The 26,735-nt window shown below is 54.0% G+C and overlaps 1 protein-coding gene across 18 annotated transcripts in view; it reads right to left on the reverse strand.

The window, feature by feature from the left end:
* The window catches only part of MYO9B (myosin IXB), an 86,700-nt gene that overhangs the window by 52,045 nt on the left and 7,920 nt on the right, over positions 1-26,735 (reverse strand). For 15 of the 18 annotated variants that reach the window (XM_036095364.2, XM_078053979.1, XM_036095369.2 and 12 more), the window contains exon 2: positions 14,837-15,732. In XM_036095364.2, coding sequence (XP_035951257.2) covers positions 14,837-15,676 — 840 coding nt within the window. In that variant the 5' untranslated portion in view covers positions 15,677-15,732. Of the gene's footprint in view, positions 1-14,836; positions 15,733-18,378; positions 18,396-22,895; positions 22,917-26,735 lie in introns of those variants that run through there. The other 3 variants (XM_078054000.1, XM_078053946.1, XM_078053938.1) reach the window with 3 other exon arrangements.

Consider the following 26,735-nt stretch of genomic DNA (forward strand, 5'->3'; position numbering starts at 1 on the left):
GACAAGCCGACTCTGCGGGTGAGCACGGAGCCCGACGTGGGGCTCGATCTCAGGACCCTGAGATCATGACCTGAGCCGAAACCAAGACTCAGACACTTAACTGAATGAGCCACCCAGGTGCCCCCAGTTTCCCCTATTAACATTACCTTTGACACAACTAACAAACCAATACTGATTGATAAGTTCTTATTCACTAAGTTCACATTTTATTCAGATGTCCTCAGTTTTTCTCTAAAGTCCCTTTTCTGTTCCAGGATCCCATCCAGCATTCCCTACCACATTCAGTCATCCTGTCTCCTTGGTGTCTCCATACCAAGTTTCTCAGCCTTTTCTTGTTTTTGAGACCTGGACAGTTCTGAGGAGGACTGGCTGGGTATTTTGCAGAAGGTTCTTCAATTTGGGTCTGTCTGATGCTTCTCTCCCACCACTTGTCTTTGTAAATAGTTTTATCGGTACACGGCCCCATCCATTCATGTATGGATTATCTGTGGCTGTTCTGCTCTGTTCTGCAGACTGCATGGTCCTAAAATCTGGAAATGTTGACTGTGGGGCCCTTGGTAGAATCAGCTGGCAGAACTGTGGTCCAAGCGTCTCCGTAAGGGCAGTGGCCTAATCCAGGATACAGACTCTGGAGCGACCAGTGCCAACCCACTCTGGCAAATTTTACCATCACTCAGCCGCTGGAGTTTCAGCAATTAGCATAATGAATGTTCAAAGTGGGCTTCCATGGATGAAAAAGTAGGCTGGATAAAACGTTTTTGAGACATTTGCCTCCCTTGTTTGAGAAATTCCATTTAAGGGTCCTGTGGCCTGTTCTTTAGGGACGGGGCTCAGGGAGATGGAGGCGCTCAGGTGTGCCTAAAGCCACCAAAGAGGCCAGAGCCAATGGGACTCTAGGTTCTAGGATGTCTGGGGGGGCTCCTGTTTAAGAAGTTGTGCCTATAGCATTTGGTCTGGGACTTGTACTCATTATAACCCTCTCTGCTCTAGCTACGATGGCAGCAGGATGCAAGATCTATGGGAGGGGACCAAAGGGGGGGAATGTGGTGGGCCCCCATGGGCAGTGTTCCAGATATGTAGAGACCACTCTGCATTTCTGTTTTAACTGTGAAGTTCATATAACATCAAATTCACCATTTTAACCATTTTAATGTGCAATTCGGTGGCATTTGGAATGTTCACCATGTTGTGGCAACTATCACCTCTATCTAGTTCCAGAACATTTCATCACCCCAAAAGAAGACTCCATCCCCATGAGCAGTCATTCCCTGTCCCCCTGCCTCAGCCCTGGCAATTGCTAATCTGCTTTCTGTCTCTCTGGACTTGCCTCTTCGGGACACACATGGATGGGATCACAGATTATGTGGCCTTTCGAGTCTGGCCTCTTTTGGTCGGCGCGTTGTTTTTGTGGTTCATCCACGTTACAGCATGTATCGGTGATTTATTCCTTTTTGTAACTGAGTAATCTCCACTGTATCCACTCTGCCTTGAAAAGGGGCAGTAGGAGCAACATCCTGGCCTGCCTTCGTGGGTCACTCAATCTTCCTTGGGTCTGGGGGAACCCTGACTGGTGCTGACCTGAGCCCAGGACCACTGGAACCGAAGGCTCCAGCAGTCAGGGGTCAAGTGCCCCAAACGCGTCTCTTTCAGGCGGACACAATCTTCCCTTTGACTTTCCACCACCGGCCTGCTTCCAGCCTTTGTGTCTCTCGAAGCCCCCTCCCTGGCATCTCCCATCTTCCTTATGGGCTCAGCCCTGGAATGGGTGTGGAAGACTGCCCATGCCCAGGAGGGCTGTCCTTGGTTCCCCATGAGACTCGGGTCTGCTTAACTAGACTAAGTGGCCCTGGAACACCAATGGCCCCTCAGAGCCTCCGGATGTGGGGTGGCGGGAGCCACGCTGTTTGCTGGCTCTGTGGCGTGACTCTGCTGGCCACATGACACTCTGGACCTCTGACTCTCCCAGAAGGCCTTGGGGTGGGACTTAGCCAGATTACTGGGGGCAAGAGCATTCTAGACTGAGAGTGTAGTGCATGCAAAGGTCCTGGGGATGAGTGATCAGGAAGGAGGCAGAGCAGAGAGGTAGACTTGCCACAGGTCACACAGCACACGGGCAGCTGAGCTGGGCTAACTAGTCCTGCTCCTGTCTTCCCGGCTTCCTGGCAGGGGCAGCTCCAGGCCCTGAAGTCTGGCACGTGGTAAATTCTGGTGGAAGGGCGCGTGGTTACATAATGAAGGGCAAGGACTGGTCCAGGCACTTTGGGAGAACTGAAGATGTTCCCTCAGGGGCTGTGCGTCCTTGTCATCTTCTCTCCCCGCCCCCCCCCCCCCCCCGCCACTGCTTACCATCTCTTAAAACATTCACACCCCCAACAAGCTCTGTCCAGGTGGTGGCTCCAGAACCCCAGGCTGGCTTTGTAACTGCATATCCTGGAGGCCTCTAAACTCCAGCAGATTGCTCGGCCTTGGCACTGCTGGCATTTGGGGGCCAGATCCTTTTCTGTGGAGGCGGCTGGCCTGTGCACTGGAGGATGCTGAGCAGCACCCCTGGCTTCTACCCCCCAGATGCCAGTTTCCAGATGTGGTCAAACGTGCCCTCGGGGTAAAATCACCCCAGCTGAGAACTGAGCCTTGAACTCCGTTAAAAAATCAGCTGCCCCAGAGACCCCACGGTCAGAGAAGGCTAAATGGAACTCTGTATGTTCTCAGGGGTCACCTTACGGGGGTGATGATACCACGTAGCATCCCCGAGGGCCCACTTCATGGAGGACTCTGGGCCTGGGTGTCTGACTGCTGCCATGTGGTGCCATTTTCCCCTCCCCCCAAGAGGAACTGGTCAGGAACCCCACACTGGGGTCACAGGGCTGGTCAGTAGCTGGGCAGGTGACCACGAGCCTCAGGCTCAAGGGGCCTCAGGTAACTGGGGTCTTGCAGGGCCTGGCCTTGGGAGTTGGCTGTGGCCAGCTGGTGGCTGGCTGACACAGAGGAAGTTTCAGAGGGCAGCTTCCCGGTGATGCTGGGGATGGGGCACTGGAATCCCTCCATCCTGGATAATCACTAGGAAACAAATCAGCTGCCAGGCCGTATGGTTGCTCCTGGCCCAGCTACGTTCCCGCCCGAACAGCAAGGCAGACGTAGCTGATAGATGCGCAGACATTCCCTGGCCCTCTCCAGTCCTGGTGCAGCAGAGTGTCTAGAACGTTCGGAAAAGGCGGTGGCTGTGGCAGGGGTGTCCCAGGCCGAAGCTCTGTTTCGCCTTTTAATCAACCTTTTCTGTAAATTCCAAGGAGGCCTTTCTGGGTGCTTAAAATACACCCCATAATTTCACTTTCCTCTTTAGACACAGCGTTCCCAAAAATATAAGTTCCCCTTTTGTCTAAAATACCCTTCGATGGTTGCACAGTGTCAGGGCTCTGCACTTTTTTAGGCAGCAGACCAGAAAGGCAGCCCTAGGTCTGCAGGGCACAGGGGGGACAGAGGGCACCAGTGAGCCCCACCTTCTAGATGGCCACCCCTTCCTGGTACTTCCCCCCACACCACTGCCGTAGGACACTCCTCTGTTCTCCTCACCTCCCCCACACACTCTCTCTTTCTGCAGCCCCTCCCACTTTGCAGCTGGACTGTCTCCTGACTGTCATCCCCCCTCTCTTCCCCGTCTCTGACCTGGGTGCTCCTGCTAGCTGCTCCCCATTTTCTGCATCTGGGGACATCCTTGTAGTGACGTGGGAGTACCCCTACCTGCTGGTTTGCATTAAGCCCCGTGGCCAGGAACGTCGCCAGCCCCCCGCCGGGCCGCGAGAAACTCGTCCTTGCACTCCTCTCTCTGGCTGAGTCATCGTGCCCCAGCTGTGAGCTCCCATGAGTCCGCCTCGACACACTTCTGACACCTCAGACGCTAGCTAGCTTCCTGAAGGTGCCTGAGCCCTGGGTGCACACTTCCGGCCTGGCCCCATCAGCTCTGGCACCTTCACACTGCTTCTCCGAGCAGCTCCTGGAGGATCCAGGGATTGTTGCGGGGGGGGTGGTGGCGGTGGGGTGTCCAGGTGGGCTAGGGTCTCACTCCATGTCCTCATCCCGCTGTGACCCCGGCAGACAGCGCTGCCTTGCAGGCGGGGGTGCGGGAGGCCTCAGGGCCCAGGGTGCGGCTGGAAACCCTCTGAGGGCCCTCTGGGAAGGTATAAGGCTGGGTGGGGGCCCCACATGTCCCCCGCGACCCTCAGCCAGAGCTCAAACAGGCTGGCTATTAAAGCACTCTCAGCTGTCCATGGGACAGAGTGGGTGAGCATGACAGCAAGGAGCCCCGCATAGAGCCCTAGGTTGGAGCTGGCCCTGCTGAACTCTCTGGGACATCTACATCCCAGGCCTCCTTTGACTCCTCCAAACCGCTTTAAGACTCTACAGTTCTGGGGCGCCTGGGCGGCTCAGTCGGTTAAGTGTCTGCCCCACATCCTGCCCAGGGTCCTGGGACTGAGCCCCGTGTCGGGCTCCCTGCTCAGTGGAGAGCCTGCTTCTCCCTCTCCCTCTGCCCCTTCCCCCTGCTCGTGCTCTCTCACTCTATCTCAAATAAATAAAATCTTAAAAAAAAAAAAAAAAAAAAGACTCTACAGTTCTGACTCCACTTCTGATGTGTGGGGTTTTTTCCCCTCCAAACCAAGCTCTCCAACACCAGCTGGGTGTTCTAAGATTCAACTCAATTCTGATACCGTCTCCCCTGAGATAGTATCAGCTCCCACAGGTTAAGGGCTCAGTCCCACAAAGGCTGCATGCTCCCCCCTTCAGATGCCAAGTGAAAGGTTTTATCCATGCTTCTGACCGACTGGCTATCAGTCAGAGGTTCCTACTACAACCCCCTCTTTGGGTTTGATTAATTCGCAAGAGCAATTCACAAAACTTGGGAAACCAGTTTACTCATTCCATTTCCGGTTTCTTATAAAAGGATATAGCTCAGGAATAGCCAGATGGAGGAGATGCACAGGGCACGATATGAGGGAAGCTCCATGCCCTCTCTGAGTGCACCACCCTCCCAGCACCTCCACGGATTTACCAGCTCAGAAGCTCTCAACTCTCTCCTCTTGCGTTCTTATGGAGACTTTGTCACAAAGGCATGGCTGATTAAATCATTGGCCACTGGTGACTGATTTCAACCTCTGGCCCCTCTTCCCCTCCCCAGAGGTCATGGGCACGGGGCTGAAAGTTCCAACCCTTTAATCACATGGTTGGTTCCCCTGGCAACCAGCCCCATCCTTAGATGCGTTCCAAAAATCACCTCATTAATATAACCACCTTATTATTCTCATCACTTAGGAAATTCTAAGGGTTTTAGGAGTTCTGTGCCAGAAACAGGAGTTAAACCAAACATATGTTTCTTATTATAAATCACAATACCACAGACCCCACTGTGGGTAGATGTTTACGAACACATGTATCTATACCTGGCATAGATACAAATGCAGGAAGAGTTCAGTTGGTGACAGCAGTTCTCTGGAATGAGGGTGGGAAGCTGGTTTGAGTATGGGGAGCTGAGCAGAAGGTGAGAAGAGGGTATGAAAAAAGTTAACTGTGGCAAGTTCCAGAATGTTCTATGTGAATGTACAGGTATGAGGGGTCAGCTAGCCCTTCCTGTAAAGGGTCAAGTGATCAATATGTTCGGCTTTGTGAGCTCTCTGGTGTCTGCTGCAAAAAGGCTCTGCCCAGCCTCTGCGAAAGGCAGAGTGAAATCCACCGCAGACGACAGGTAAACGAGGGGGCATGGCTATGTGCCAATAAAACTTTATATATAGCAACAGGCCCTGGCAGATTTAACCTGTGGGCTGTATTTTCCCAATTCCTGGTACATACGAAAAGAAATTAAACTTCAAATAAGGAAAAAGATACTAAAAAAATAAAAAGAAGAGGGGAAAAAAAGAGAAAGCAGCAGCAGCAGTATATGAAAAAAGCGAAGAAAAGCACCTGGGTAGAACCAAAAGCAGTAACGTGTCACGATTTTGCCGAAGTGGGGCAGAAAACCACATGTGCTCCTCAGCAGCACAGACCACGATGGTGGCCCTGGTGTGCTTCCTGCCGGGGAGACACTTAAAGGAGACATGAGGCAGACCGCAGCCAACACGTGCCGTTACATTCTGAAAGTCACACCAGGAGGACAGGGGTGGAGGGACGACAGAATGCCAGGGCTTGGAAGCAGCGCGAACTACATGAGAAATCCACTCGCGTGCTCCGGTGGAGTTCCTCTGCAGCAATGCCCGCGGGGAGCGCGCTGCTTCCCAGCTCTGGGGGGGCCTCGAATCGGGCAACTGCATTTTTTTGGTATCGACGAGCAGCTCTTAAAAGATGTCACTCAGGGTCCACCTCAAAGGCCAAACGCAAGAGTATTTGGGTGTCAATGAAGACTCGAGGTGATTTCTGGTCTTGGGGCGGGCGGGCGGGGGCATTTGCAAGGCTCTGGCTGATCGTGGGGCGAGAAGCAGCACCAGCCTCCTCTTTCCGGGAATGACCGAGAAAGCCAGCAGGAGATTGCATCCCGGCCTGCCAGCCACCCTGAGTGCTGGTGCTGAATATAGTTGGGTTGATGTGTAAGTACAATGGCATAATGTTTCCAAAAAAAAAAAAAAAAAAAGAAAAAAATCTGAAGCTATTTACGCATAAAACATCTGCGACATTGAAATCGTTCTTTGCATGCAGTCAACCTAAAGCTAATTCTCAATGGGGGTAACTCAGCCCTACCAGGGGGACACTTGGTGATGCCTGGACACCGTCTTGGTTATCCTGCCTGGGGTAGGGACTGCTCCTGGCACGTAATGGGTCAAAGCCAGGGACGCTGCTCAATATCCTACAGCGTATAGGATGGCCCTTACGACAGAGAGGGACCCGGCCCTGCGTCGGTGGCCTTCATCTCTATGTGTTTCTCTCTGTAAGGTCTGAAGCCGACCCCACACAGGCCTTATTCATCCTGTTGGCCCCTGTGGGGTTTGCCCTGCCCTATCCCCCTCTTCCTCCAGGTTCTGGCTTCAGCTCCTACCTTCCTTCAGGCTGCTCTGCCGACCTGGGGCCCCCCAAGCGACTCCCCAAACATCCTGGGGAGGCCACACTGGGGACAGAAACAGCCAGAGATTTGACTCCTTGCTCTGTGTAGCCACCTGAGTGGGGCCCACCCGCCTCATGGACTCTCAGTAGCTCACCCGGCCTCCAGGATGGCCCAGAATAGCTCGAGCCTTGACTGCTGGCCAGGGTGTGCGGAATGCCTTCTGGGAGCTCTAATTCTGTCCCACTCCCCACCTAAGCTGCACGCCCACTCCAGCTCACCCCCAACTCAGGAGCGTCTGGGGACTCCAGCCCAAGGCCCAAGGCGGCCTGTGCACCCAGACTCAGCCCTGGACTGGTCTGGTCAGCATCTCTCTCTCTAGCGCATCCCATGCTGCCGCCCCAACCTTCCCCTCAATGGACCAAAAGAACAAGCGCTCTTAGGACTCTCGCCCCAAAACACCTCCACATTCACGTACAGCAAACACAACCCAGCCTTTGGGGCCCTCAGATCTGGGAAATGGAGGGGTCCTGGATAAAGACTCCTGGCCCCAACACGTCTCCTGCTGCAAAGGCTCTGGTTCTCCTTTGTGAGTGACACGAGCCACTTCCCTCCTTCCTCCCCATCCTGAGCCTCCTCCCTCCTGGCCCATGCCCTGAAGCGGGCCCCTGGAGGCCTGTCCTTGGCCATCTGCCCGTTTCTCAACCCTGGCTCCTCCTGGCAAGCCCGCTCCCTCCACGTGGCTAACACACAAAGGGCAGGGGGCAGCGCCCAACCAGGAGGCACCCCAGCCGGCCCCCTGTGCCTGGCCCCCTGCCTGTGCAGCCTGCTAGGTCACGTGACTGGACAACCTCTAAGGCCCAACAAGCCCTGGGGTCAAGGGGTCTTTGTGCTGCCCATGCTCAGGTCCCCCCTGGATGACAGCAGTCTGCATGAGCACCCAGAAGCAGCTCCAGGCAGCACTGTGCGGCCACCTCTGACCCTGTCCCGCTCAGACACCTCGGTGTGGGTAGCCCACGGAGGGCCTCTGGAGGCCCTGGGGGGTTTGCCCTGTGTGTTCACTGCCCACTGCTCCTGAGCGCCAGCCTCCCTCTGCCTGCTAGCCTCTTAGCAGGTGCAGCAGGCACACATAGATGGGTGACACGGACGGACAGAAAGACGACCTAGGCATGTCTACCGGCCCCATCCTGCCCTCGACACACCCAGGCGGGCCCCGTATGTCCACAGCAGGCTGCTGGCCAGGCTTTGCTTCCCTCCAACGGCACGGCTCAGGCAACCCCGAGAGTCTCCTGATGAGGGCCAGGGAGGCACTGATGGGGGGGCGTTGGTCAGGGCAGGGAGGGGACCAGGGCTCAGGAGAAAACCCAACTGCAGACTCAGCCGTGCAAAGGAATGAAGTCCTGGGACAACTGGTGAGAGAGGAACAAAGTGTGGTCTTATCCACAGGATGGAATATTACTCAGCCATAGAAAGGAATGAAGCCCTGATTCATGCTACGACGTGGGTGAACCTCAAGAACATCGTGCTGAGTGAGAGAAGCCAGACACAAAGGCCACACAGTGTAGGATCCCATTGATAAGAAGTGTCCAGAACAGGCAAATCCACAGAGACTGTAAGCAGACTGGTGGTTGCCAGGGGCCAGGGGAGAGCCATGGGGAGTGACTGCTTGTGGTGTTTCTTTTTGGGGGGATGGGAATGTTCTGGAACCAGACAGAGGTGAGAGTTGCACAACATGTGGGTGTACTAAACACTACTGAATTGTACACTTCAAAGGGGTGAATTATGTCTCAGTAAAGCTCTTCAATAGAAACCCTAACTGCAGAGGGATACATACCCCTGTTTCTGGAACCTTGTTTCTGGAACCTCTGTCACCCTGGCTGAGTGGCTTCACCTGTGTGCCCCTAACACTGGGCAGAGGCTGGCCAGTCCACACAGCTGTGAGAATGAAGGCTATGACTTGGGCAGGTATCCCTGAGAATAAAGGGCAAAGTGGATAATGGCATGCAGTTCTGGGTGAGCTCTCTGGGTGCACCGAGCCAGTGCTAACAGATGGTCGTGGGAACACACCCAGCAGCCCGGTGGGTGGAGGGCGGGTGGGAGCCGCCTGGGGTCATATGAGATTGGGGTTATGGGTTCTAAAGGGGACTGGTGCTCAGGACTGAGGCTGGCATAGATGCCAGTCCCAGGACTGGTTCCTTCGGGAACCCTGGAGGCGAGGCAGGGGCAGCTGCGAGCTCCAGGAACCCCTGGGTCCCACATTTTGCTGTCCCAGGTCACTGGCTTCCTCCTGTGGGTATGGCAGGTGGCTCAGAGTGTCACAAGCTCTCAGCCTCCTGCCTCTGCATGGGCCAGGCCACGGTGGCTACACGAAGGCCCAGAACCCCAGGACACAGCAGCAGCCTTTAGCTGCTTGGGAAAATGGCCTGGCCAGCAAGCATCCTCGTTTCATTTCTGCTTTCGAAATTAAAACCCTGTGCACATCAGCAAATGTTGGTGGCAACTGTCACAGTTCAGGAAAGAGAACCCCAACTTTGAGGCCCACACCATCAGCCCTGATGCTGAGGTCTGTGGGCCCGGGGAGGGGAGCATGTCTGGGCATGCTCTGTGGCCAGTCCTGTGGTGGAGGCCTCGGTGGCTGCGTCTAGAGTCACCAGGTTCTCTGAGGCCCCCCGGGATGGGCAGTGGACCCCAGCGCACGGGAGGGAGGACCCCAGGCCTCTCTCACTGCCCTAGTGAGCCTGCCTTCTGCGCCCTCAGTGTTTCTGAGCTAAAACAACAGTCCCGCACAAACGTCATGTTTCTGGAGGCAGCGTGGAGGCCGGGCTGCAGGGTGGCTGAGCAGGGCCGAGTGACATCGTGTGAAATGGTGACAATAAGTAACAGTAACAGTTAACTGCAGGGGCAGGCAGATCAGCTGATTGGAACTGGCTTCCACAGTGCCCCCTTCCTGTTTTCTGGTCAGAATTGCACAGCGAAGCTGCAACCCACAGGATGGGGGGGCAGCCTGGTGACACCCAAACCTCAAAACAACTCAACTTCTCCTTTCAGGGAGCTGAGAAAAAGTCCCAAATGCTACAAGAGGTGTTGATCTTGGGCCTTCGTCGGCCCTGGCCAAGGTGAGAGAGGAAATCTTTCATGAAGACCATAGAGAGGTACCATGAACTCAGGCTCAGACCCAAGCCAGGTTCCCACCATGGTCCAGCCATGGCTGCCTGTGGTGTGGCCTGGGGAACCCAGACAGCAGTGGGTTGACTTGTGTCCCTTCAAAAGATATGCCCACGTCCTGATCCCTGGAACCCATCATGAAGGGGACCTTATTTGGAAATAGGGTTTCTGCAGATATAACTAGAGTAAGGATACTGAGGTGAGACCGTCCTGGATTTATGGTGGGCCCTGAATCCAATAACAAGTGTCCTTATATGAGGAAGGAAGTTAGAGACACGGAGACACAAAGGGAAGAAGGCCATGTGCAGGTAGAGACAGAGATCGGAGAGATGTTACCACAAGCTGAGCGATGAACACTGAAGGGCTATTGGTGGCCATCAGAAGCCTGGAGAGGGGCCTGGGACAGATTCTCCCTCAGAGCCTCCAGAAGGATCCCACCACACCCACAACTTGATTTCAGACTTCTGATCTCCAGGGCTGTGACAGAATCAATTCCTGTTTGTTTTAAGCACCCCACCCACCCCCACCCTTGTTTCTGGTACTTTGTGAAGGCAGCCCCAGGACACTTGCACACCAGCATGCCTCTCCGGGACCCTCATTCCTCATCTTTAAAATGGGCAGAGATGTTGTAAGGACGCAGAGAGATGGAAACTGGACCCAAAGGCACAATAACAAATTATTCCTGTTATTAGAAAGTGACTCTTGGCTTAGCTCAGAATGGCTGGAACTTGTGAACAATTTCTAAACGGCCAGCGCTGGAAAGAAGACTTGGTCTTGTGGAATCCAGAGCTGTGACTCTAAGACAGTCATTCTCACCTGGGGAATAATCTGCCCCAGGGGACACTGAGTGATGTCTGGGGACATTTTCGGTTGTCACACGGGGGGGGGGGGGTGGAGCTGCTGGTATCTGGTGGGTGGAGGCCAGGAGTATGGCTCAGCATCCTGCAGTGCACAGGACGGCCCCGCCAGGGAATGGCCCAGGCCCAGACGTCAGTGGTGCTCTGGCTGAGAAGTCCAGCTCTAAACTAAAACAATCTTCTCCCTTTCCAAACGGTCGCCCCAGGAAGCACGTTTATGGCCATGACGTGGACTTGGCTCCAGTCTGTTTTGGAAGCCAGCGTGGGCACCACCCTCCAGCAGCTCCTACCCTAACCGCTGGGGAAATTCGGCCTTGCCCGCTCACACTGCGGAGGCTGGAGGGAGGCAGCCGGGCGGGGTGAGAGGCATCTGACTCACGAGGTGCAGACACTAGGCAAGAAGGGTGACTAATGGCCCTGGAAGAATGTGCCAGAATCCCTTGGGGCAGCTTCAGGGGAGGAGCTCCCAGGACCACTAGGGGCAGGGGCGGCCCTCGGGGAAGAAGGCACGGACGCTGCTGCCAGCTCGCTGCCAACCGTCACTCGCTCCACAGGGGCTTGCTGTGGGCGGACGTGTCACCAAGGACGTCCATGTTCGGACCCCTATGAGTGGAGCCTTATTTGGAAATGGGGTCTTTGCTGATGTAATTAGTGAGGATCAGGTCATCCTGGATTAGGGCGGCCCTAAATCCAATGACTGATGTCTTTATAAGAGAAGGCCACGTGATCAGAGGCAGAAATTGGGGTGGTGGGGCCAAGAGCCAAGGAACGCTAGAGACTCTAGAAGCAGGAAGAGGTGAGGAAGGATCCTCCCCCAGGGCCTTGAGGGGGCACGGCCCTGCTGACCCCTTGAACTCACTTCTGTCAGAGAAGAGGTTTCTGTTGTCTGAAGCCACCCAGTTTGTGGTCATTTGTCATGGGAGCCATCGGATCTCAGCCCGCTGCCCTGGCTGGTCCTCAGCCAGAAAAGGAAACAGCACCACGGTGCCAAACCTGCCTCTTCACCGTGTTGTGTTGAGACCTCTGGGCTCAGAGTCCACATGGAGCACGGACACAGCCACGTGCCTGCCTGGTTCGGTGAAGGGTAAATGGTCCACTTGGCAGAACACCTGATTTGGCAAATGCCGGATCCGCCCTCTTGTTCACGCACTTCTGACGTCACTGATGGCCTGCTCCATTTCATCTGGGACTGTGGTGCCAGGCTTTGGCCTAGAGCACCCGCCGTGGCCCCTAACTGGTGCTCCCAGGCAGCTTCACTGAGGCTGAGTTCTGGAGCTGGGATGGCATCAGATCAATCTACCGATGCCCTGTGTGGCTCCCATGTCACACAAACCCCGTAGCTCACAAGATCCCAAACGATCTGCCCATCACCTCCCTATCACCTCCCTGTCCCCACTGCCTCCTGTTCTGCCCCTTGCTTACTCTGCTCTGGCCCCATCTTGTACCCTGCAGGCCCCCTGCCTTCCTTCCAGCACTCGAGGCACAGCCTAGCCTCCGACCCTTTGTGCTGGCTCACCTGACCTCCTTCTGGGCCCAGCTCAGTGTCACCTCTCACCTCCTGCTCCCTTAAACCTTTTTCCTTGGGCATGCCTGATGTTCTTATTGGCACTTAGCTCGCATACGAGGCCTGCTATTTTGTTGCCAGCCTCCTCAGCACTGGGGCGACGCTCTGCGAGGGCAGGCCTTTGTGTAGATTTGGGCTGCCACGTAGCCCGGGGCCTAGAACGGTGCCTGGCACATGGCAGACATGCTCACGGAATATTTGTAAAAGGCACAGATGATCAAAACAAAGGAGACAAGACACGCAGGGTACATAGCATTAAAGAGAAAAACACACTCTGTGGCTGATTATTCCAGTTTTTAAAATGTTTGCACAATATATACATACATACATAGAAGAAACAGGCTGGCTATACGTGGGGCCAGACTGTACAACCCCAGTTAATTTCTTGATGATCTCAGAGATCATCAGAGAGGAAAAGGAACTGAAATGTACTCAGCAGGCATAGCCTAGATAGGCTTTCAGTGAATTTGCATGGCAGCAAGGTGGCTGCATCAGGCCTTCAGCTTGGGGTGGAGGGGATCGGCCGGAGGCTAACACTCTGGGGCGGGTAGGTCCCCTACCCCTTACCCCGCGAGAGGACGGTCTGGGGTCCTGTGGATGGACAGACTACAGCACGCCCAGAGAATGCGGCGTTACGCAGAGACGAAGAAATGAGCTCTGGGGCCACTAGGGAACCTTAAATGTAAGTTACTAAGTGAAAGGAGCTGGTCTTAAAAGGCTAGGGCCAGGATAATCCAACTCTACGGCATTCGGGAAAAGGCAAAACTATGGAGCCAGTAAAAGGATGCGTGGCTGCCGGGGCTGCGGGGAGGGATGAACAGGAGGTGCCCAGGACTTGCGGACAGTGGAATTACTCCGTAGGACAGTGTCATGGTACATACGCGACATTGTGCCTTTGTCCAGACCCATGGAATATACAACACCAAGAGTGAACCCCAGTGTAAATCACGGACTTCGGTTAATAATCACATGTTGATAGTGGCTCATCTATTGTAACAAATGTACCACGCTAATGCAAGATGTTAATAATGGGGAAAGCATGGGGAGGGGGAGGGGGGGGTATATAGGAACTCTCTGTACTGTCTGCTCAACATCTGTATAAATCTAAACTGCTCTAAAAAATATAATAACTTACTATATTTAACAAAACTTATTTAGAATTACTTACTTATTATAATATCCAATTAGAGAAAAAATTGAACAGAGCCCTGAACTCCAAACCTATAGGCACAGACCCTGGGCCCCTGCGTCGTCCCAGCCCTCACCAGGTGATGACGATCAGAATGTCTGAGACATGGATGCATCTGGTCCCAAGACCCCCAGAGTGAGGGATGCTGTGTGGTCATTGCCACCGCCCCTGCATCCAGAAGGCTCAGCCACAATGATGCATCATCAATGGCTTCTGTGGAGTTTGGCCAATGGGGACCCTGGATGGAGGGTGGAGGGCACTTCCGCCCCCACTGCCTTTATGGTGATGCCAGGAGGCCCCCTCCCTCGGCGTCGCTGTCCCCTACGCCCTAGGTCTGCACCCTGCCTTGCCAGCTCCCTTCCATACCACAGGCTGCATCGCTGACAACACCTGGTCATGAATTGCTCAGTTTGGACACACCATCCTTTTCTTTCTGGGAACTGGAGTATAGACTGCTACCGCATAGATATCAATAGTGTATTCACCAGGCCTTCCCCCCACCCCTACATTCTGATGCTTTCCTATCGGGTGGACCTGGCTGACCTTGAAAGGACTGCCCCTCCCAGGGCTAGCTAACTGTTGAGAGCAAAGGACTTGCCTGTGAGTGTGCCTTACGTATGCAAACCAACCATTCCGGAGCCCGTACCCCCACCACGTCTGTTCTCAGGCTCTCGCACTCTGGGCCACTAGCTCCTGCCCTGATCACCCCAGGGCCAGGGTAGCCCCTACTTCCCAGATCCCCGGAATTATTCAACCGAGCCAATCCTAAGCCTGCAGACCACCGGCTCACCCATTCCTTCCCATGAAAACCACAGCAGAGACTCTGCCCACGTTTCCCCTAATCCAGCTGTCTCCCCACCAGCCCTGGTGCTTCCCAGTGTGGCCCTGCGTGGCTTGCTGAGCAGCGCCCCCAACAATTTTTAGGAAACTGAAAGTGAGTATAACCAACTACGTTCTCGAGGGCAGTGGTCTCACCAGAACTGAACGAGAAAAAAACCCATGCGTTAAGGCAGAGGGCCCCTCCCGCTGACGGCCCAGCTCACCTCCAGCACGGGGCCGGCGCCCAGGATGGTCCTCTCGACACCACTGGCGTAGCCCTTCTGGCTCAGTGCGGTGAGGCAGTGGATCAGGAAGTTGGTGCTCTGCGTCTTGCCCGAGCCGCTCTCACCCGAGATCACGATGCACTGATTGACCCGCTTCCGGAGCATGGCGTAGTAGGCCACGTCGGCCAGCGCGAACACGTGCGGCTCCAGCTTGCCCAGCTGCTGGTTCTCGTACATCTTCACGTACTTGGGGTTGTAGATGGGGAGGAACTTGAAGGGATTGACAGCCACCAGGATGCTCCCGGCATACGTGTAGATCTTCTGCTGCAGGAAGCGGTGCTTGAGGTTCTTGAGGAGGTTCTCCTCGGTCAGCTCCGGGAGGTTGCACAGATCGTCAAAGTCTGCCTGCTGCCGGGGCAGGAGGCCGCGCTCCACCAGGCGCCGGGTGGCCGTGGCCTGGGACACCAGCTGCATGTGCACGTACTTGATGGTGCCGTCCGCATTGCGCTCCTGCAGCAGGAAATAATAGCCGTCCTCCTGCGGGTGCTCGTCTTGGGCCCGCCGGGGCCACAGCAGCACGCGGTGCACGGGCGAGTCGTTGGCATCCAGCACCCACTCCTCCCCACCCGTCTCCTTCACCTCCACCAGCACGTAGCACTTGGTGCCATCCAGCTGCAGGCTGGCGATGGCATCCTGGATGACATCGGAAGTGGTGCTGTCCTTGGTGGCGGTCACGCGGCACGAGGCCCGGCTCTCGCTGGTGGCCAGCTGCGGGTAGATGTGCAGGTGGTAGGCTGCCTGCCCCCCGCGGCCGGAGCTGCCTGCCTCGTTCACACTCATCCTGCCGGCGGCCTGGCCTCAGCATGCCTCCCGGGCTCGGGGCGCACGTCCTGGAGCTGGAAGGGAGGTGGCGGCATGGTCAGAGTGGTGGGGGGGGTGGGGGGGGACGGCACTGACACCCACCCCTTGGCCAGAAGGAAATCCCCTGCCCCTAACAGAGCTCTCTCCAAAAGCAAGAGAGGCAGAGGAGCCTCCGTCTGTCCTTAAATGTGCCCCAACGTAAGGTTTGTGACTCTTGCAGAGTGACATCATCAGACCTCCTGCCCCCCAAGACCAGACTCGTCCCCTGGAGTTTGCTCCATCCCAACCTCTGTTCTTGCCCCCCCCCCCCAGGGTCAGCCTCTTGAGACTTTGAAGTCCAATGGCCATGACCATCTCTTGGTCAAGGCCTTCCCAACCCACATCCTTCCTGGCCTCCTCTCTCTGACAAAACCTCGCCCAGCAGCTCCCCAAGCTCCCCCGTGGGCCTTGGTTATGTACCCAAAACACACGAGGGGCAGAGGAGGCGTGTTGGGTTGAGCAAGACTAAACCTGCCCTGAAAATCAGGGATTCTGAAACTCCATGGGGGAGGACTTTGTCAGGGAGAGCCCCCAAAAACTCGTTTGAGAGGACTGCTCAGAGGTGCCTTTGCTTCTAGAACCCACGACCTCATTCTAATCATGACAAGACCATCAGACAGACCCACATCAAGGGCATCCTGCTGGACACCTGGCCAGTCTTCCCCAAGACTGCCAAGGTCTTAAGCAGCACAGAAAGACCGACAGGAGGAGACTGGGAGGCGTGACAATTAAATCCAATGGGGTTCCCTGGATGGGGTCCTCAACCGGAGAGAGAACATGAATGGAAGAACTGGTGACATCCACATAACATCAGGAGGCTGGTTAAGAGCAGCGTACCGATGTCCATCTCTTAGTCGTACAAATATGCCCTGATAAGGTAAGGTGTTTATAAGATCTAAGATTTGGGGAAGCTAGGGGACGGCTATAGGGGACTCTGTGCTGTCTTTGCAACTTTCTGTGGATCTAAAATGACTCCGACATAAAAAGTTTATTTTAAAAAAATGCATTTGCTTTTTTTTTTTTAAGATTTTATTTATTTATTATTTGAGAGAGCGAGAATGAGAGCAAGAGAGAGCACGAGGGGGGGAGGGTCAGAGGGAGAAGCAAGACTCCCCGCTGAGCAGGGAGTCCGATATGGGACTCGATCCTAGGACTCCAGGATCATGACCTGAGCTGAAGGCAGTCGCTTAACCAACTGAGCCACCCAGGCGCCCAATGCATTTGCTTTTTAAGACACTGCAGGAAAAAGAGAAAGTGCTGCTAATGCTGCCAACAGTTCATTTTGCGTCTTGGAGTCAGAGACACAAATGCAGTGTGGGTCCTATGTGGGCCACCTAAGCGCAGCTGAGGATACAAGGATGAACCAGACCTTGGTTCAAAGCCCAGCAGGAGCAGCTGGTATGCAAACAAATGTGAGAGTGTGCCAACCACACAAACGAGAAGTTACTACCCTTGAGAGCCAGAGAAGGCTTTAGGAGAGTGGCAACATCTAAGAGGGGTTCTGAAGGAAGAAGAGGAGTTCGTTCAACAGGAAGGCAGAAAGGAGGGAGGAAGATAGGGAAGGCCCCACTCCTTGTTTTTGTAAATAAGGTTTTATTGGAATGTAGCCCATTTGTTTATGTATCATCTCTGGTTGCTTTTGTTATAACAGCAGAACTGACTAGTTGTGACAGATTGTAACCTTAAGGCCTGGAAAGCCAAACGTACTTATTTTCCAGTCCTTTACAGAAAAAGTTCACTGAAAAAAAAAAAAGAAAGTTTGCTGACCTGTACCCTAAACAGAAGCATGACTCGGCAGCAGGAGTGTGAGGGGCCCCTAGAGGCTGAGATGCTTCGGATTCTGGGAGACCAAGTCCTGCAGCGGTGTTAGGAGGGTGGGGGAGCGGGAGGCTGAACAAAACTACCCATAATGAAGCTGTTGTAAGAGTTCCCGTGGACGGGTGTAGGCAGCGGCAACAGGTAGGAAGGTCGGGGGAGGTGGGAATATTTATTTTTTTTAACTTTCTCCTAAATTAAGTAATTTTGGTGTGTTTTCTTCCAGTTTAACAGATGTTATATACATATTAACGAAACTCGGATTGTTCTTTATGTGATATGTTGGTACGAGTGAATGTTTCTCCATGTCATAAAATACACACTGAAACATGATTTTTAATGCCTTCCTGGCATGTCACTGTATATACAAATCGTGAGGCATGTGATCCTTTCTGCTACCAGTGGGCAGCTGGTTTCTGAGTTCTTGGACACACATCTTTACGCACACCTCTGAGCATTTCCTTGGGATTGATTCATTTAGGCGGGATTAGCAGATCAACAGATAAAACGTTGCTAAATGTCTTCAAACAGCCACAGGATATGGCAGACACGCTGTATTAGATTACATGGCTCATCTACTTTGGATATAACTTAGGCAATTTCTTTAGAAGTTGGTTATACAACTAGCATGTGACCCAGCAGTTCCCTTCCTAGGAGTTACTCAAGAAAAATGAAGATGTCCCTACAGGGATAGTACACGAATGTTCTTTGTGGCATTGTTTCTAAGACCTCTGCACCGGAAACAATTTAAATGTGTATTGACCAGCAAATGGATGAACAAACCGGCCACACGATGGAACACTACTCAGCCAGGAGAAGGGACCAACCTCTGATCCTCGCAACAGCATGGAACTGCATGGAACAATCTCAGAATCTGTGTGCTGAGTGAAAGAAAGAGGACAAACAAGAACAAAAACAAAACGTACAGACCCAACAATTCCGCTCCTAGGTATAGACCTAAAAGAACTGAAAACAGGTGTTCAAAGAAATCCTTGTACATGCGTGTTCACGGCAGCACAATTCACAAGAGCCAAAAGGTGGAAACAACCCAAGTGTCTATCAGCTGATAAGTGAATGTAGACTGTGGTTCCTACATGCAATGGAGTATTACTCAGACATAAAAAGGAACAAAGCCCTGATACACACTACAGTATGGATGGACCTCGAAAACGTTGCGTTGAGCGAAAGCAGCCAGACATAAAAGGCCACACAGTGTAGGATCCCATTTGAACGAAACGTCCAGAACAGGCAAATCCATACAGACAGAAAGCAGATCGGTGGCTGCCAGGGGCTGGGGGAGGGAGATGGAGGGAGTAGGAAGTGACTGCTAATGGAGACAGGGGTTCCTTGTAGGGGATGAAATTGTTCTGCAGCTGGACAGAGATGGAGGCTGCACGACACCAACATTCAACACCACTGAATCCAACACTTTAAAATGGTGAATTCTGTGCTGTGTGAATTTCACCTCACTCAAGTTTTTTTCAAGTTTATTTATTTATTTTTAAGTAATCTCTACGTCCAACATGGGATTCCAACTCACGACCCCGAGGTCAAGAGTCGTATGTTTTTCCGAACGAGCCAGCCAGGCGGCCTCAACCTCAATAAAGTTTTAAAAACAGTATACACTGTTGTGTATGGTTCCACGTGTGTAGAATTCTAGAAAATGCAGAGTATAGAGACAAAGTAGATCAGTGGCTGCGTGAGGGAGGGGCAGGCTGGGATGACAAAGGAGCCCAGGGAGACCTGTCGGGTGATGACTGTGTTTACTACATTGGTTGTGGTGGTGGGTTCATGAGTGTTCACATGTGTCACGACTCACTAAATTGCACACTTTAAAGAAGTGCAGTTTAAGTGTATCAATTACAGTTAATAAAGCTCTTTTTAAAAATTAGGTGGATGGGGTGCCTGGGTGGTTCAGTTGGTTAAGCGTCTGCCTTTGGCTAAGGTCATGATCCCAGGGTCCTGGGATGGAGCCCCACATCGGGCTCCCTGCTCAGCGGGAAGTCTGCTTCTCCCTCTCTCCCTGCTGCTCCCCCTGCTTGTACTATCTCTTTCTCTATCAAAAAATAAAATAAAATCTTTTAAAAAATAAAAATTAAAAATTACGTGGCTTATGAAAGAACCCAGTCCCCCAGGTGAGCCTCTTTTAAAACTTCTTGCTCTCTTTTCAAAATGTCCAACCCCTGAGCCCCGTCAATGAGTTCCTTGGATGCTGCAGCAGAGAGAGCTGGGAACCCGTGTCAGGTGTTCAGAGGTGCCAGGTGGTGCTGTCCGCCTGGCTGTCCCCTGACGTAACTAGAACCGATCACGGAACCTTCACGGGCAGCACCGCACAGCTGGGGAAGCTGGACAGTTTATGCTGTTTCCAAGCCAGGTGAGAAATGCAGGGGCCTGAACTGTAGATATGCACCTTCACCACGGCCACTCGAGGGCACGCACATGCTCATGAGCACACGACACGTGCAGACATGGACACACGTGGACATGTATGCCCTTTTACATGAATACACCCACATTCGTGCACACACACACCAAAGCACAGACACAAACAGGGATGCACGTGCATGCAGTTTCGTGTGAACACACGCACACGCGTGCATGCATGCACACACAGGGACATGCGTGCACGCACAGCACTTTAATGTGAACACACACGCGCGCGCGCACACACACGTGCACAGAGCTGGGGCTTCAGGCAGGACTGGCCCCTTCTGTGACCTGCACTTGTGGGGACATGGCTGACGTGCACCACAACTTCTGGAGGCGAGATCCGGCTCACAGACTCAGGGTTCTGGGCTGTCTCATGTCCAAGTGCAGGAATGCAGGTGGTGGAAGGGTCGCACAGATGTGCCTGCTTTCTCCTCCCAGCAGACACTGACTGACCTGAGTGAGAAGCCATCAGAGCCCACCAATGTGATCTTGTTCCTGCTCCAAAGACCTCCCTCACTTGCCCTGGCGGGGGCCTGGTCAAACTCAACACGGCCAGCTAGATTCTGTGCCACCCCGTCCTCCAGGGTCAGTCAATCATCAGATCCCCTCGGAGCCCCACAGGGGATGTCTGCAGCTCTGGGCCCCTTGGCGTGGGGAGCAGAAGACAACCCCGTGCTCAGAGACTGGGGGCCATGCGGGCAGTCACAGGACCGGCTGGTGCATGCCCCACCCCCCTGGCCAGGAGGCAGGAGATAAGACTTGCTCAGGGTGGCTGCTGACTACAAGGGCTGTGAGGAGGGGGATAGCCAAAGAGTAGGGGTGGGCAAGACAGAGAGCGTCTGGGGTCCCCTGTAGGAGCCCTTCTCCCCAGGGAGCCCACACTCTCCTCTCCCCCCCCTTCCTGAAAGGAAGGACGAACGATCCTCCCCTTGAAACAGTTCACATGCCTTAAAACCAAAGACACTCATAAACCCTTTTCCCGCCCAGGTAAAGCCTGGTTTCCTCCTCCCTTCCACATGACTTGGAGCCAGCTCTTCCCACTCCCACCTGTCCCTCAATCCAACATCCCCCCCGCATAAAAACCACTGTGCCTCTCCCCAAAGATGCCACCACGCTCCTACCAGTCACATCCGCCGGCCACCGGCCTCTCCTGGTTCTGCTCACTTGCTCTGCAGCCCTGGGGATGCACCTGGATCTGCTCCGGTGCAGGGACTACCCCCCACACACACACCTATCCACTCTGCTGCATGTCCCCAGGGGCCACGCTCCACCTCCAGCCCACCACAGGCCACCTCTCCCAGCCCCAAACACCCAGAAGGCTTGTTCCCTGCTCCCCCTCCCACATCCTCCCTGCCCACATCCTGACTGCTGTCACCGTGTCCCCAGAGCTGCCCTCTCTTCTCACCAATCAGGAGGGCCCCTAGGTAGAACCTCCTGCCTCCATTCTCTGGGCTGCTGCAGGGGAACCCCAGGGAACACTGGTCTAGATGTGCGTGTCCTGGCACAGGGCCCCTCAAAGGCACCCCATGGCCAGCCCTCAGAGCCCCTGGCCATCGGGCCCGATTAAGCATGGCTACCTCTTGGTCTCTACACTGACTCACTGGAAACGCTCCAGGCCCTCCCGACCCAGCCAGGCCCAGGTTCAAAGACCAGACCTTGCAGGCTTCTCCAGGCCCATCAGGGAGAAGCTGTCCAAAGCCCCGACCCGCTGTAGAAAGCCTAGTTCTCCTTGACTGGGCTGTGTCCCCATGAGATACCCACCAGGCTTTCACCACAGGCCTGGAGGGCCGGCCACCCCCCCACTCCCAGGCACCTTGCCCTCCCTTTCCCTCATCCGCACCTCAGATGGGGGGCCTGCCCCACCCTGCTGCCTCCCCTGGGTACTGTTCTTGTCCCCTCAGGTCAGAACGCCCTCCGAGCCCCTCCACCAGCTCCAGGACAACTCTGCTCTCAATGCAAAATCTTAGGGTGCACTGTGTCACTGACAGCAGAAGCACAGAGTTCCCTCTACAGGATCATTTCCCCTACAACACTGGGCTGATCTGATTCCCTCTGCGTTCTCACTGAGAAGCACCCCCCACCCCCATCCATTCTGCCAAAGTGACTTCCCGAGAGACCCACCCAAGGGAGAGGTCTGCCAGGAGTGGTATGAGAGTGCCTGCCTCCCAGCTTCCTCGCTGGCACCAAGTGTTAATATTTTTCTCAACTCATAGCCATCAGTGGGCACAAAAGAGCATCTTGTCATTTACATTCGTTCGACTGTCAGGCGGGGCTTTTAAAAAAAATTGTATGTAGTGAGCAACTATTTTTCTGTTTCTGTTAAGTTGTTCGTGTCCTTGGGGCGCCTGGGTGGCTCAGTCGGTTAAGCGACTGCCTTCGGCTCAGGTCATGATCCCGGAGTCCTGGGATCGAGTCCCACACCGGGCTCCCAGCTCAGCGGGGAGCCTGCTTCTCCCTCTGACCCTCTCCCCTCTCACGCTGTTTCTCTTGCTTGCTCGCTCTCTAATAAATAAATTAATTAATTAAAAAAAAAAGTTGTTTATGTCCTTTGCTCATTTTTTCCTGCTTATTGTTTTTGGAACAGCTCTTTGTATAGGAAGGGTATTAATGGTTTGTCAGGGTCAAGGGCGATTTGCTTTTACTTATGGTATTTCTGGATACAAATACTGGATTTTCCAGGCAGTCAGATCTGTGGGTGATTTCTTTCATGTCTGCTGCCCATTCCTCTCCCAGGTCTAATTAACACGGAACTAATATTTTTGGTTGACAACCCTCTCCTTCCCTGGATTTATTCTTTACATGTACACTCTTATCCATCTGGAAATTATTTTGGTGGTGGAGGAGTTTCCTAGGGCCACTGTAACAAAGTACTACAAACTAGGTGACTTAAAACAACAGAAATTTCTTGTCTCACATTTCTGGATGAGTCCAAAATCAAGGTGTTGGCAGGCAGGGCTGGCTCCTTCTGGAAGCTCTGAGGAAGAATCCGTCCCATGCTTCCCCCAGCTTCTGGCGGCTGCTGGCAACCCTTGGCGCTCCTTGGCTTATAAATGCATCCCTCTGACCTCTTCATCCATCATCACATGGTGTCTTTTGTTTCTCTGTCTTCTTTTTTTTTTTTAAGAATTTATTTATTTATTTGAAAGAGAGAAAGTGAGAAGGCACACAAGCAGGGGGAGGGGTCGAGGGCGAGGGAAAAGCAGACTCCCTGCTGAACAGGGAGCCCGATGCGGGACTCAATCCCAGGATCCTGGGATCATGACCTGAGCCCAAGGAAGACGCTTAACCGACTGAGCCACCCAGGTGCCCCTGTGTCTTCTCTTCTTATAGACACACCAGTTACTGGATTCAGGATGAGTTCATCTTGAGACCTGTCACTTATCATATCCGCAAAGACCTTATTTCCCATCAAGGTCACAATCTGAGGTTCCAAGTGGACATGAATTTGGGGGAGACATGAGTCAACCCAGTATGGTGTGGGAGGTGAAATGGGGATCCAGGTGATCTCTTTCATTAAAGAATCCCCTCCCCTGATCGGGGCGTCTCCCCAGTTTGTTAAATACAGTATATGAAGTTATCTTACACGAGTGGGTCGCCTTCTGGGCTGTTGATGCCTGTGTGGTGCCATGCTGTTTTGATTATCACAGCTTCAGGGGACATTCTTAAACAATGACCTCTCTCTTGGAGGGGCTAGGCTGTTTTCTCTGGCTTCCAAGCACTGCCTTCCTCACTGAGTCTTAACAGAGCCCAAGACCTGGAAGTTAGTCACGCTGTGGCTTCAAGGTCCTGGTCACAAGTGGATGTGAAACCTGTGCCCCAAGAATCCCCAGACTGTGCCCAGAATGAAAGGAAGTAGGTCCAGGGCTGAGGAACTGGGGGCGGCAGGTCCCTGGATGGGGGTGGCGGGGGGACAGCTCGGCCAAGTGGCGACTGCAGGCTGCAGCCGTGCTGGGGGCAGCGGGTCCTGAAAACCTGCGTCCTCATCCTTACTCTGAACCATAATGCCGTTCCACCCTCCAACTGACGCTCACCGAAGCACTCACAGCGTGTGAAGGGGATGCAAAACCCATCTCCCGACCGACGGGACCTGTCTACCCAGACCTGCATGGGTGAACCGTGTCCTCATCGCCAAATGGAGACCAAGCTGGCAGACTATAAAGCTGCCCAGGGAAAGAGCCAAGAGGCGGAAACAAAATGCCCCATCCGAGGATGAGTGGCTAAATCAAATGGGGTCTATCCATACAGTGGAACATTACTCAGCCATAAAAAGGAACGAAGCCCTGACACGAGCTTGGCCGTGGGTGGACCTTGAGAACACCGTGCTGAGTGAGAGAAGCCAAACGCAGAAGGCCACACAGTGTAAGACTCCATTTACGTGAAACATCCAGAACAGGCAAATGCAGAGAGGCAGAAAGCAGATTAGCGGTTGCCGGGGGGCTGGGGGGTGGGGGGGGAGTGCCTGCTCACGGGGGACGGCATTTCCCTTTGGGGAGAGGGAGCCGTTCCACAACTAGATCAAGGCGGGGGTTGCACAACACGGGGGAATCCACTTGATGTTACTAATGCTAATTCTTAGAGTAGGTGCGTTTTACCCCAGTCAGAGAAATTCCTGCTGAAAAACCTAAACCCTGGGAAAGTAAAAGGCTTTTGCAAACACCACACTTGTATACTTTCGGCCCTTCGAAAATTCAGGGCCTTTGTCTTATATGTTCTTGGAGAAGGGAGGGGCAGGCAAAGCCGGTGGGGGTTGGGAGGAGGGATCGACATAACCAAAAATTACGCCCTGGGGGTGAGGGGGCAAACGTGAATGAGCCGTTCTCGAGACCTGGCCGGGGCGGTGCTCAAAAATGCAAGGTTCTGCCTATCGGCCTGGCGAATAATTCAGAATTCACTGGAAAATAAGGCGGACGGGGGCCTCCAGAAAGTGTAGCGTAGCTGCTTCGTTTATATAAGGCCATAATTTGAAGCCACATGTTTATCAGATGAAATCATTCTCAAGCTAAAAGGAGAAGGCCAGCATTATAGCAGAATCATGTAGGAAGCACCACTTAAAATTCTGCGCGTTTCTACTTTCCAACGCACACTTCCTTCAGCCAGGGGAGACTTTTTAAGAAGGAACGATCACGTAAAACGATTGTAAAGATGGACACGCTGAGGAACAGCCACAAAATCAGCCTATTTCTCAGGTGTGGCAGCTCAGAGCCGGAGGGCAACTGAAGATCTACATGGGGTGATGTGGCCACAAGCCGAGGAACGCCTGGAGCCCCCAGAAGCTGGAAGAGGCAAGGAAGGAGCCCCCCACCTCTGGATCCTTTGGAGGGAGCAGATCCCCACTGGTGCCTCGATTCTGGACTTCTGGTCTCCAGAACATCGAGAGAATCACTTTCTATTGTTTAAGCCACTGGGTTTGTGGTGCCCGTTTATGGCAGCCCCAGGACATGAATCTAAGTGTCCAGAGCAGAAGATACCAGATGCTCTGAGCAAGGCCCTCATCAAGAAGGACCACTGCCTTTCTTCTGCTTTATTTGTGTATCCCCGAGAAGCCCATCCGAAACACCCTTGCATGACTGTCCCCTTCTTCCCTAAATCCTCCCCTCCAAACCTTCCAGTCTGGCCCAACTGGTCTGGGCCCTGGAGATAGCCCCTCCCTCAGGCATGCACAGGGCTGGGGGTGTGGGGGTGTGTGGGGGGGACACGTTCCATTCAGTCAGCTGCCCTCCGAGGCAGAGAGGCTGATCTTTCTCCCTGGGGTCTGTGACTACCTCCCTGGCCCCCTCTGAAACAGAACAGGCTATCTTCTTTCAATGTCTCTCTGGTCAACAAAATGTTTCTGTAGCACCCGCCCCGCTCGGCCTGGGGATTGTGGATATGTGGAAGTGAAGGAGGCCAAAGGGGCCTGGCCTTTAGGGAACTTGACGACAAACCAACTCATGAGCAGAGGGGGTATTTCCAATGGCGAGAGCACTGGGGTAAAGGAAAAATCTGGGGTAGTATTCGACAAGTGGTTATCACGGAAGGGCAAGTCTGCGCTGCCCCAGGGGACACCTGCCTCCGGCTAGAGGCTGGAGACGTTTTGGTTGTCACTGCTGGGGGAGTGGGGAGGCGCCACTGGAGGGAGGAGGCCAGGGATGCTGCTCTACACCCCACAGCGTACAGGATGGCCCCCACCACGGAAAATGCCCCGGCCCCCGGATGTCAGCAGCGCCGCCATGGAGACAGAAACTGACCAGGGCAGGGTGGGCGTTCTGGACGAACCAGGAGGCAGGGAAGTGCTCAGAGAGGACAGTTGCTGAGGCCGGTGCAGCGAGAAGGGGCAGACGAACTGAGCTCTTGGGGAGGGCGGCCGAGGCGAGGGCGGCGAGCGCCTAGGGCAGGGGCAGCTGGAACTGGCCTCAGAACAAGGGGACCAGTGTGGCCAGCAGGGCCAAGGCTGGAAGGGGAGGGGCCGAGGTCAAGAAGGTCAGATCCTGCCGGGCCTTGTGAACGTGGGACAGAGTTTCAATTTTCAGGCAAGTCTGATGGGGAGCCTGGCTGGTTGGAGGCAGTGAGAACCAGGACAAGAGTGACATCTGGAAGGGGTCAACCAGGTTGTGTGAGGCAGGTGGACCATGGGGGGCTGTTGGTCCACGGCTCCAGCAGGGGTCTGGGACAGTGAGGGAGAAGATTGATGGTAGTCAGGCCAGTGGGACACAGGATGGCTCTGGTTACAGGAGGAAGGCAGACTTGCAAGGCCTTGTGGGTCCACGCTTCAGGT

The sequence above is a fragment of the Halichoerus grypus genome, chromosome 1 (assembly GCF_964656455.1).
Source record: "Halichoerus grypus chromosome 1, mHalGry1.hap1.1, whole genome shotgun sequence".
In the NCBI taxonomy this organism is placed as follows: Eukaryota; Metazoa; Chordata; class Mammalia; order Carnivora; family Phocidae; genus Halichoerus; species Halichoerus grypus.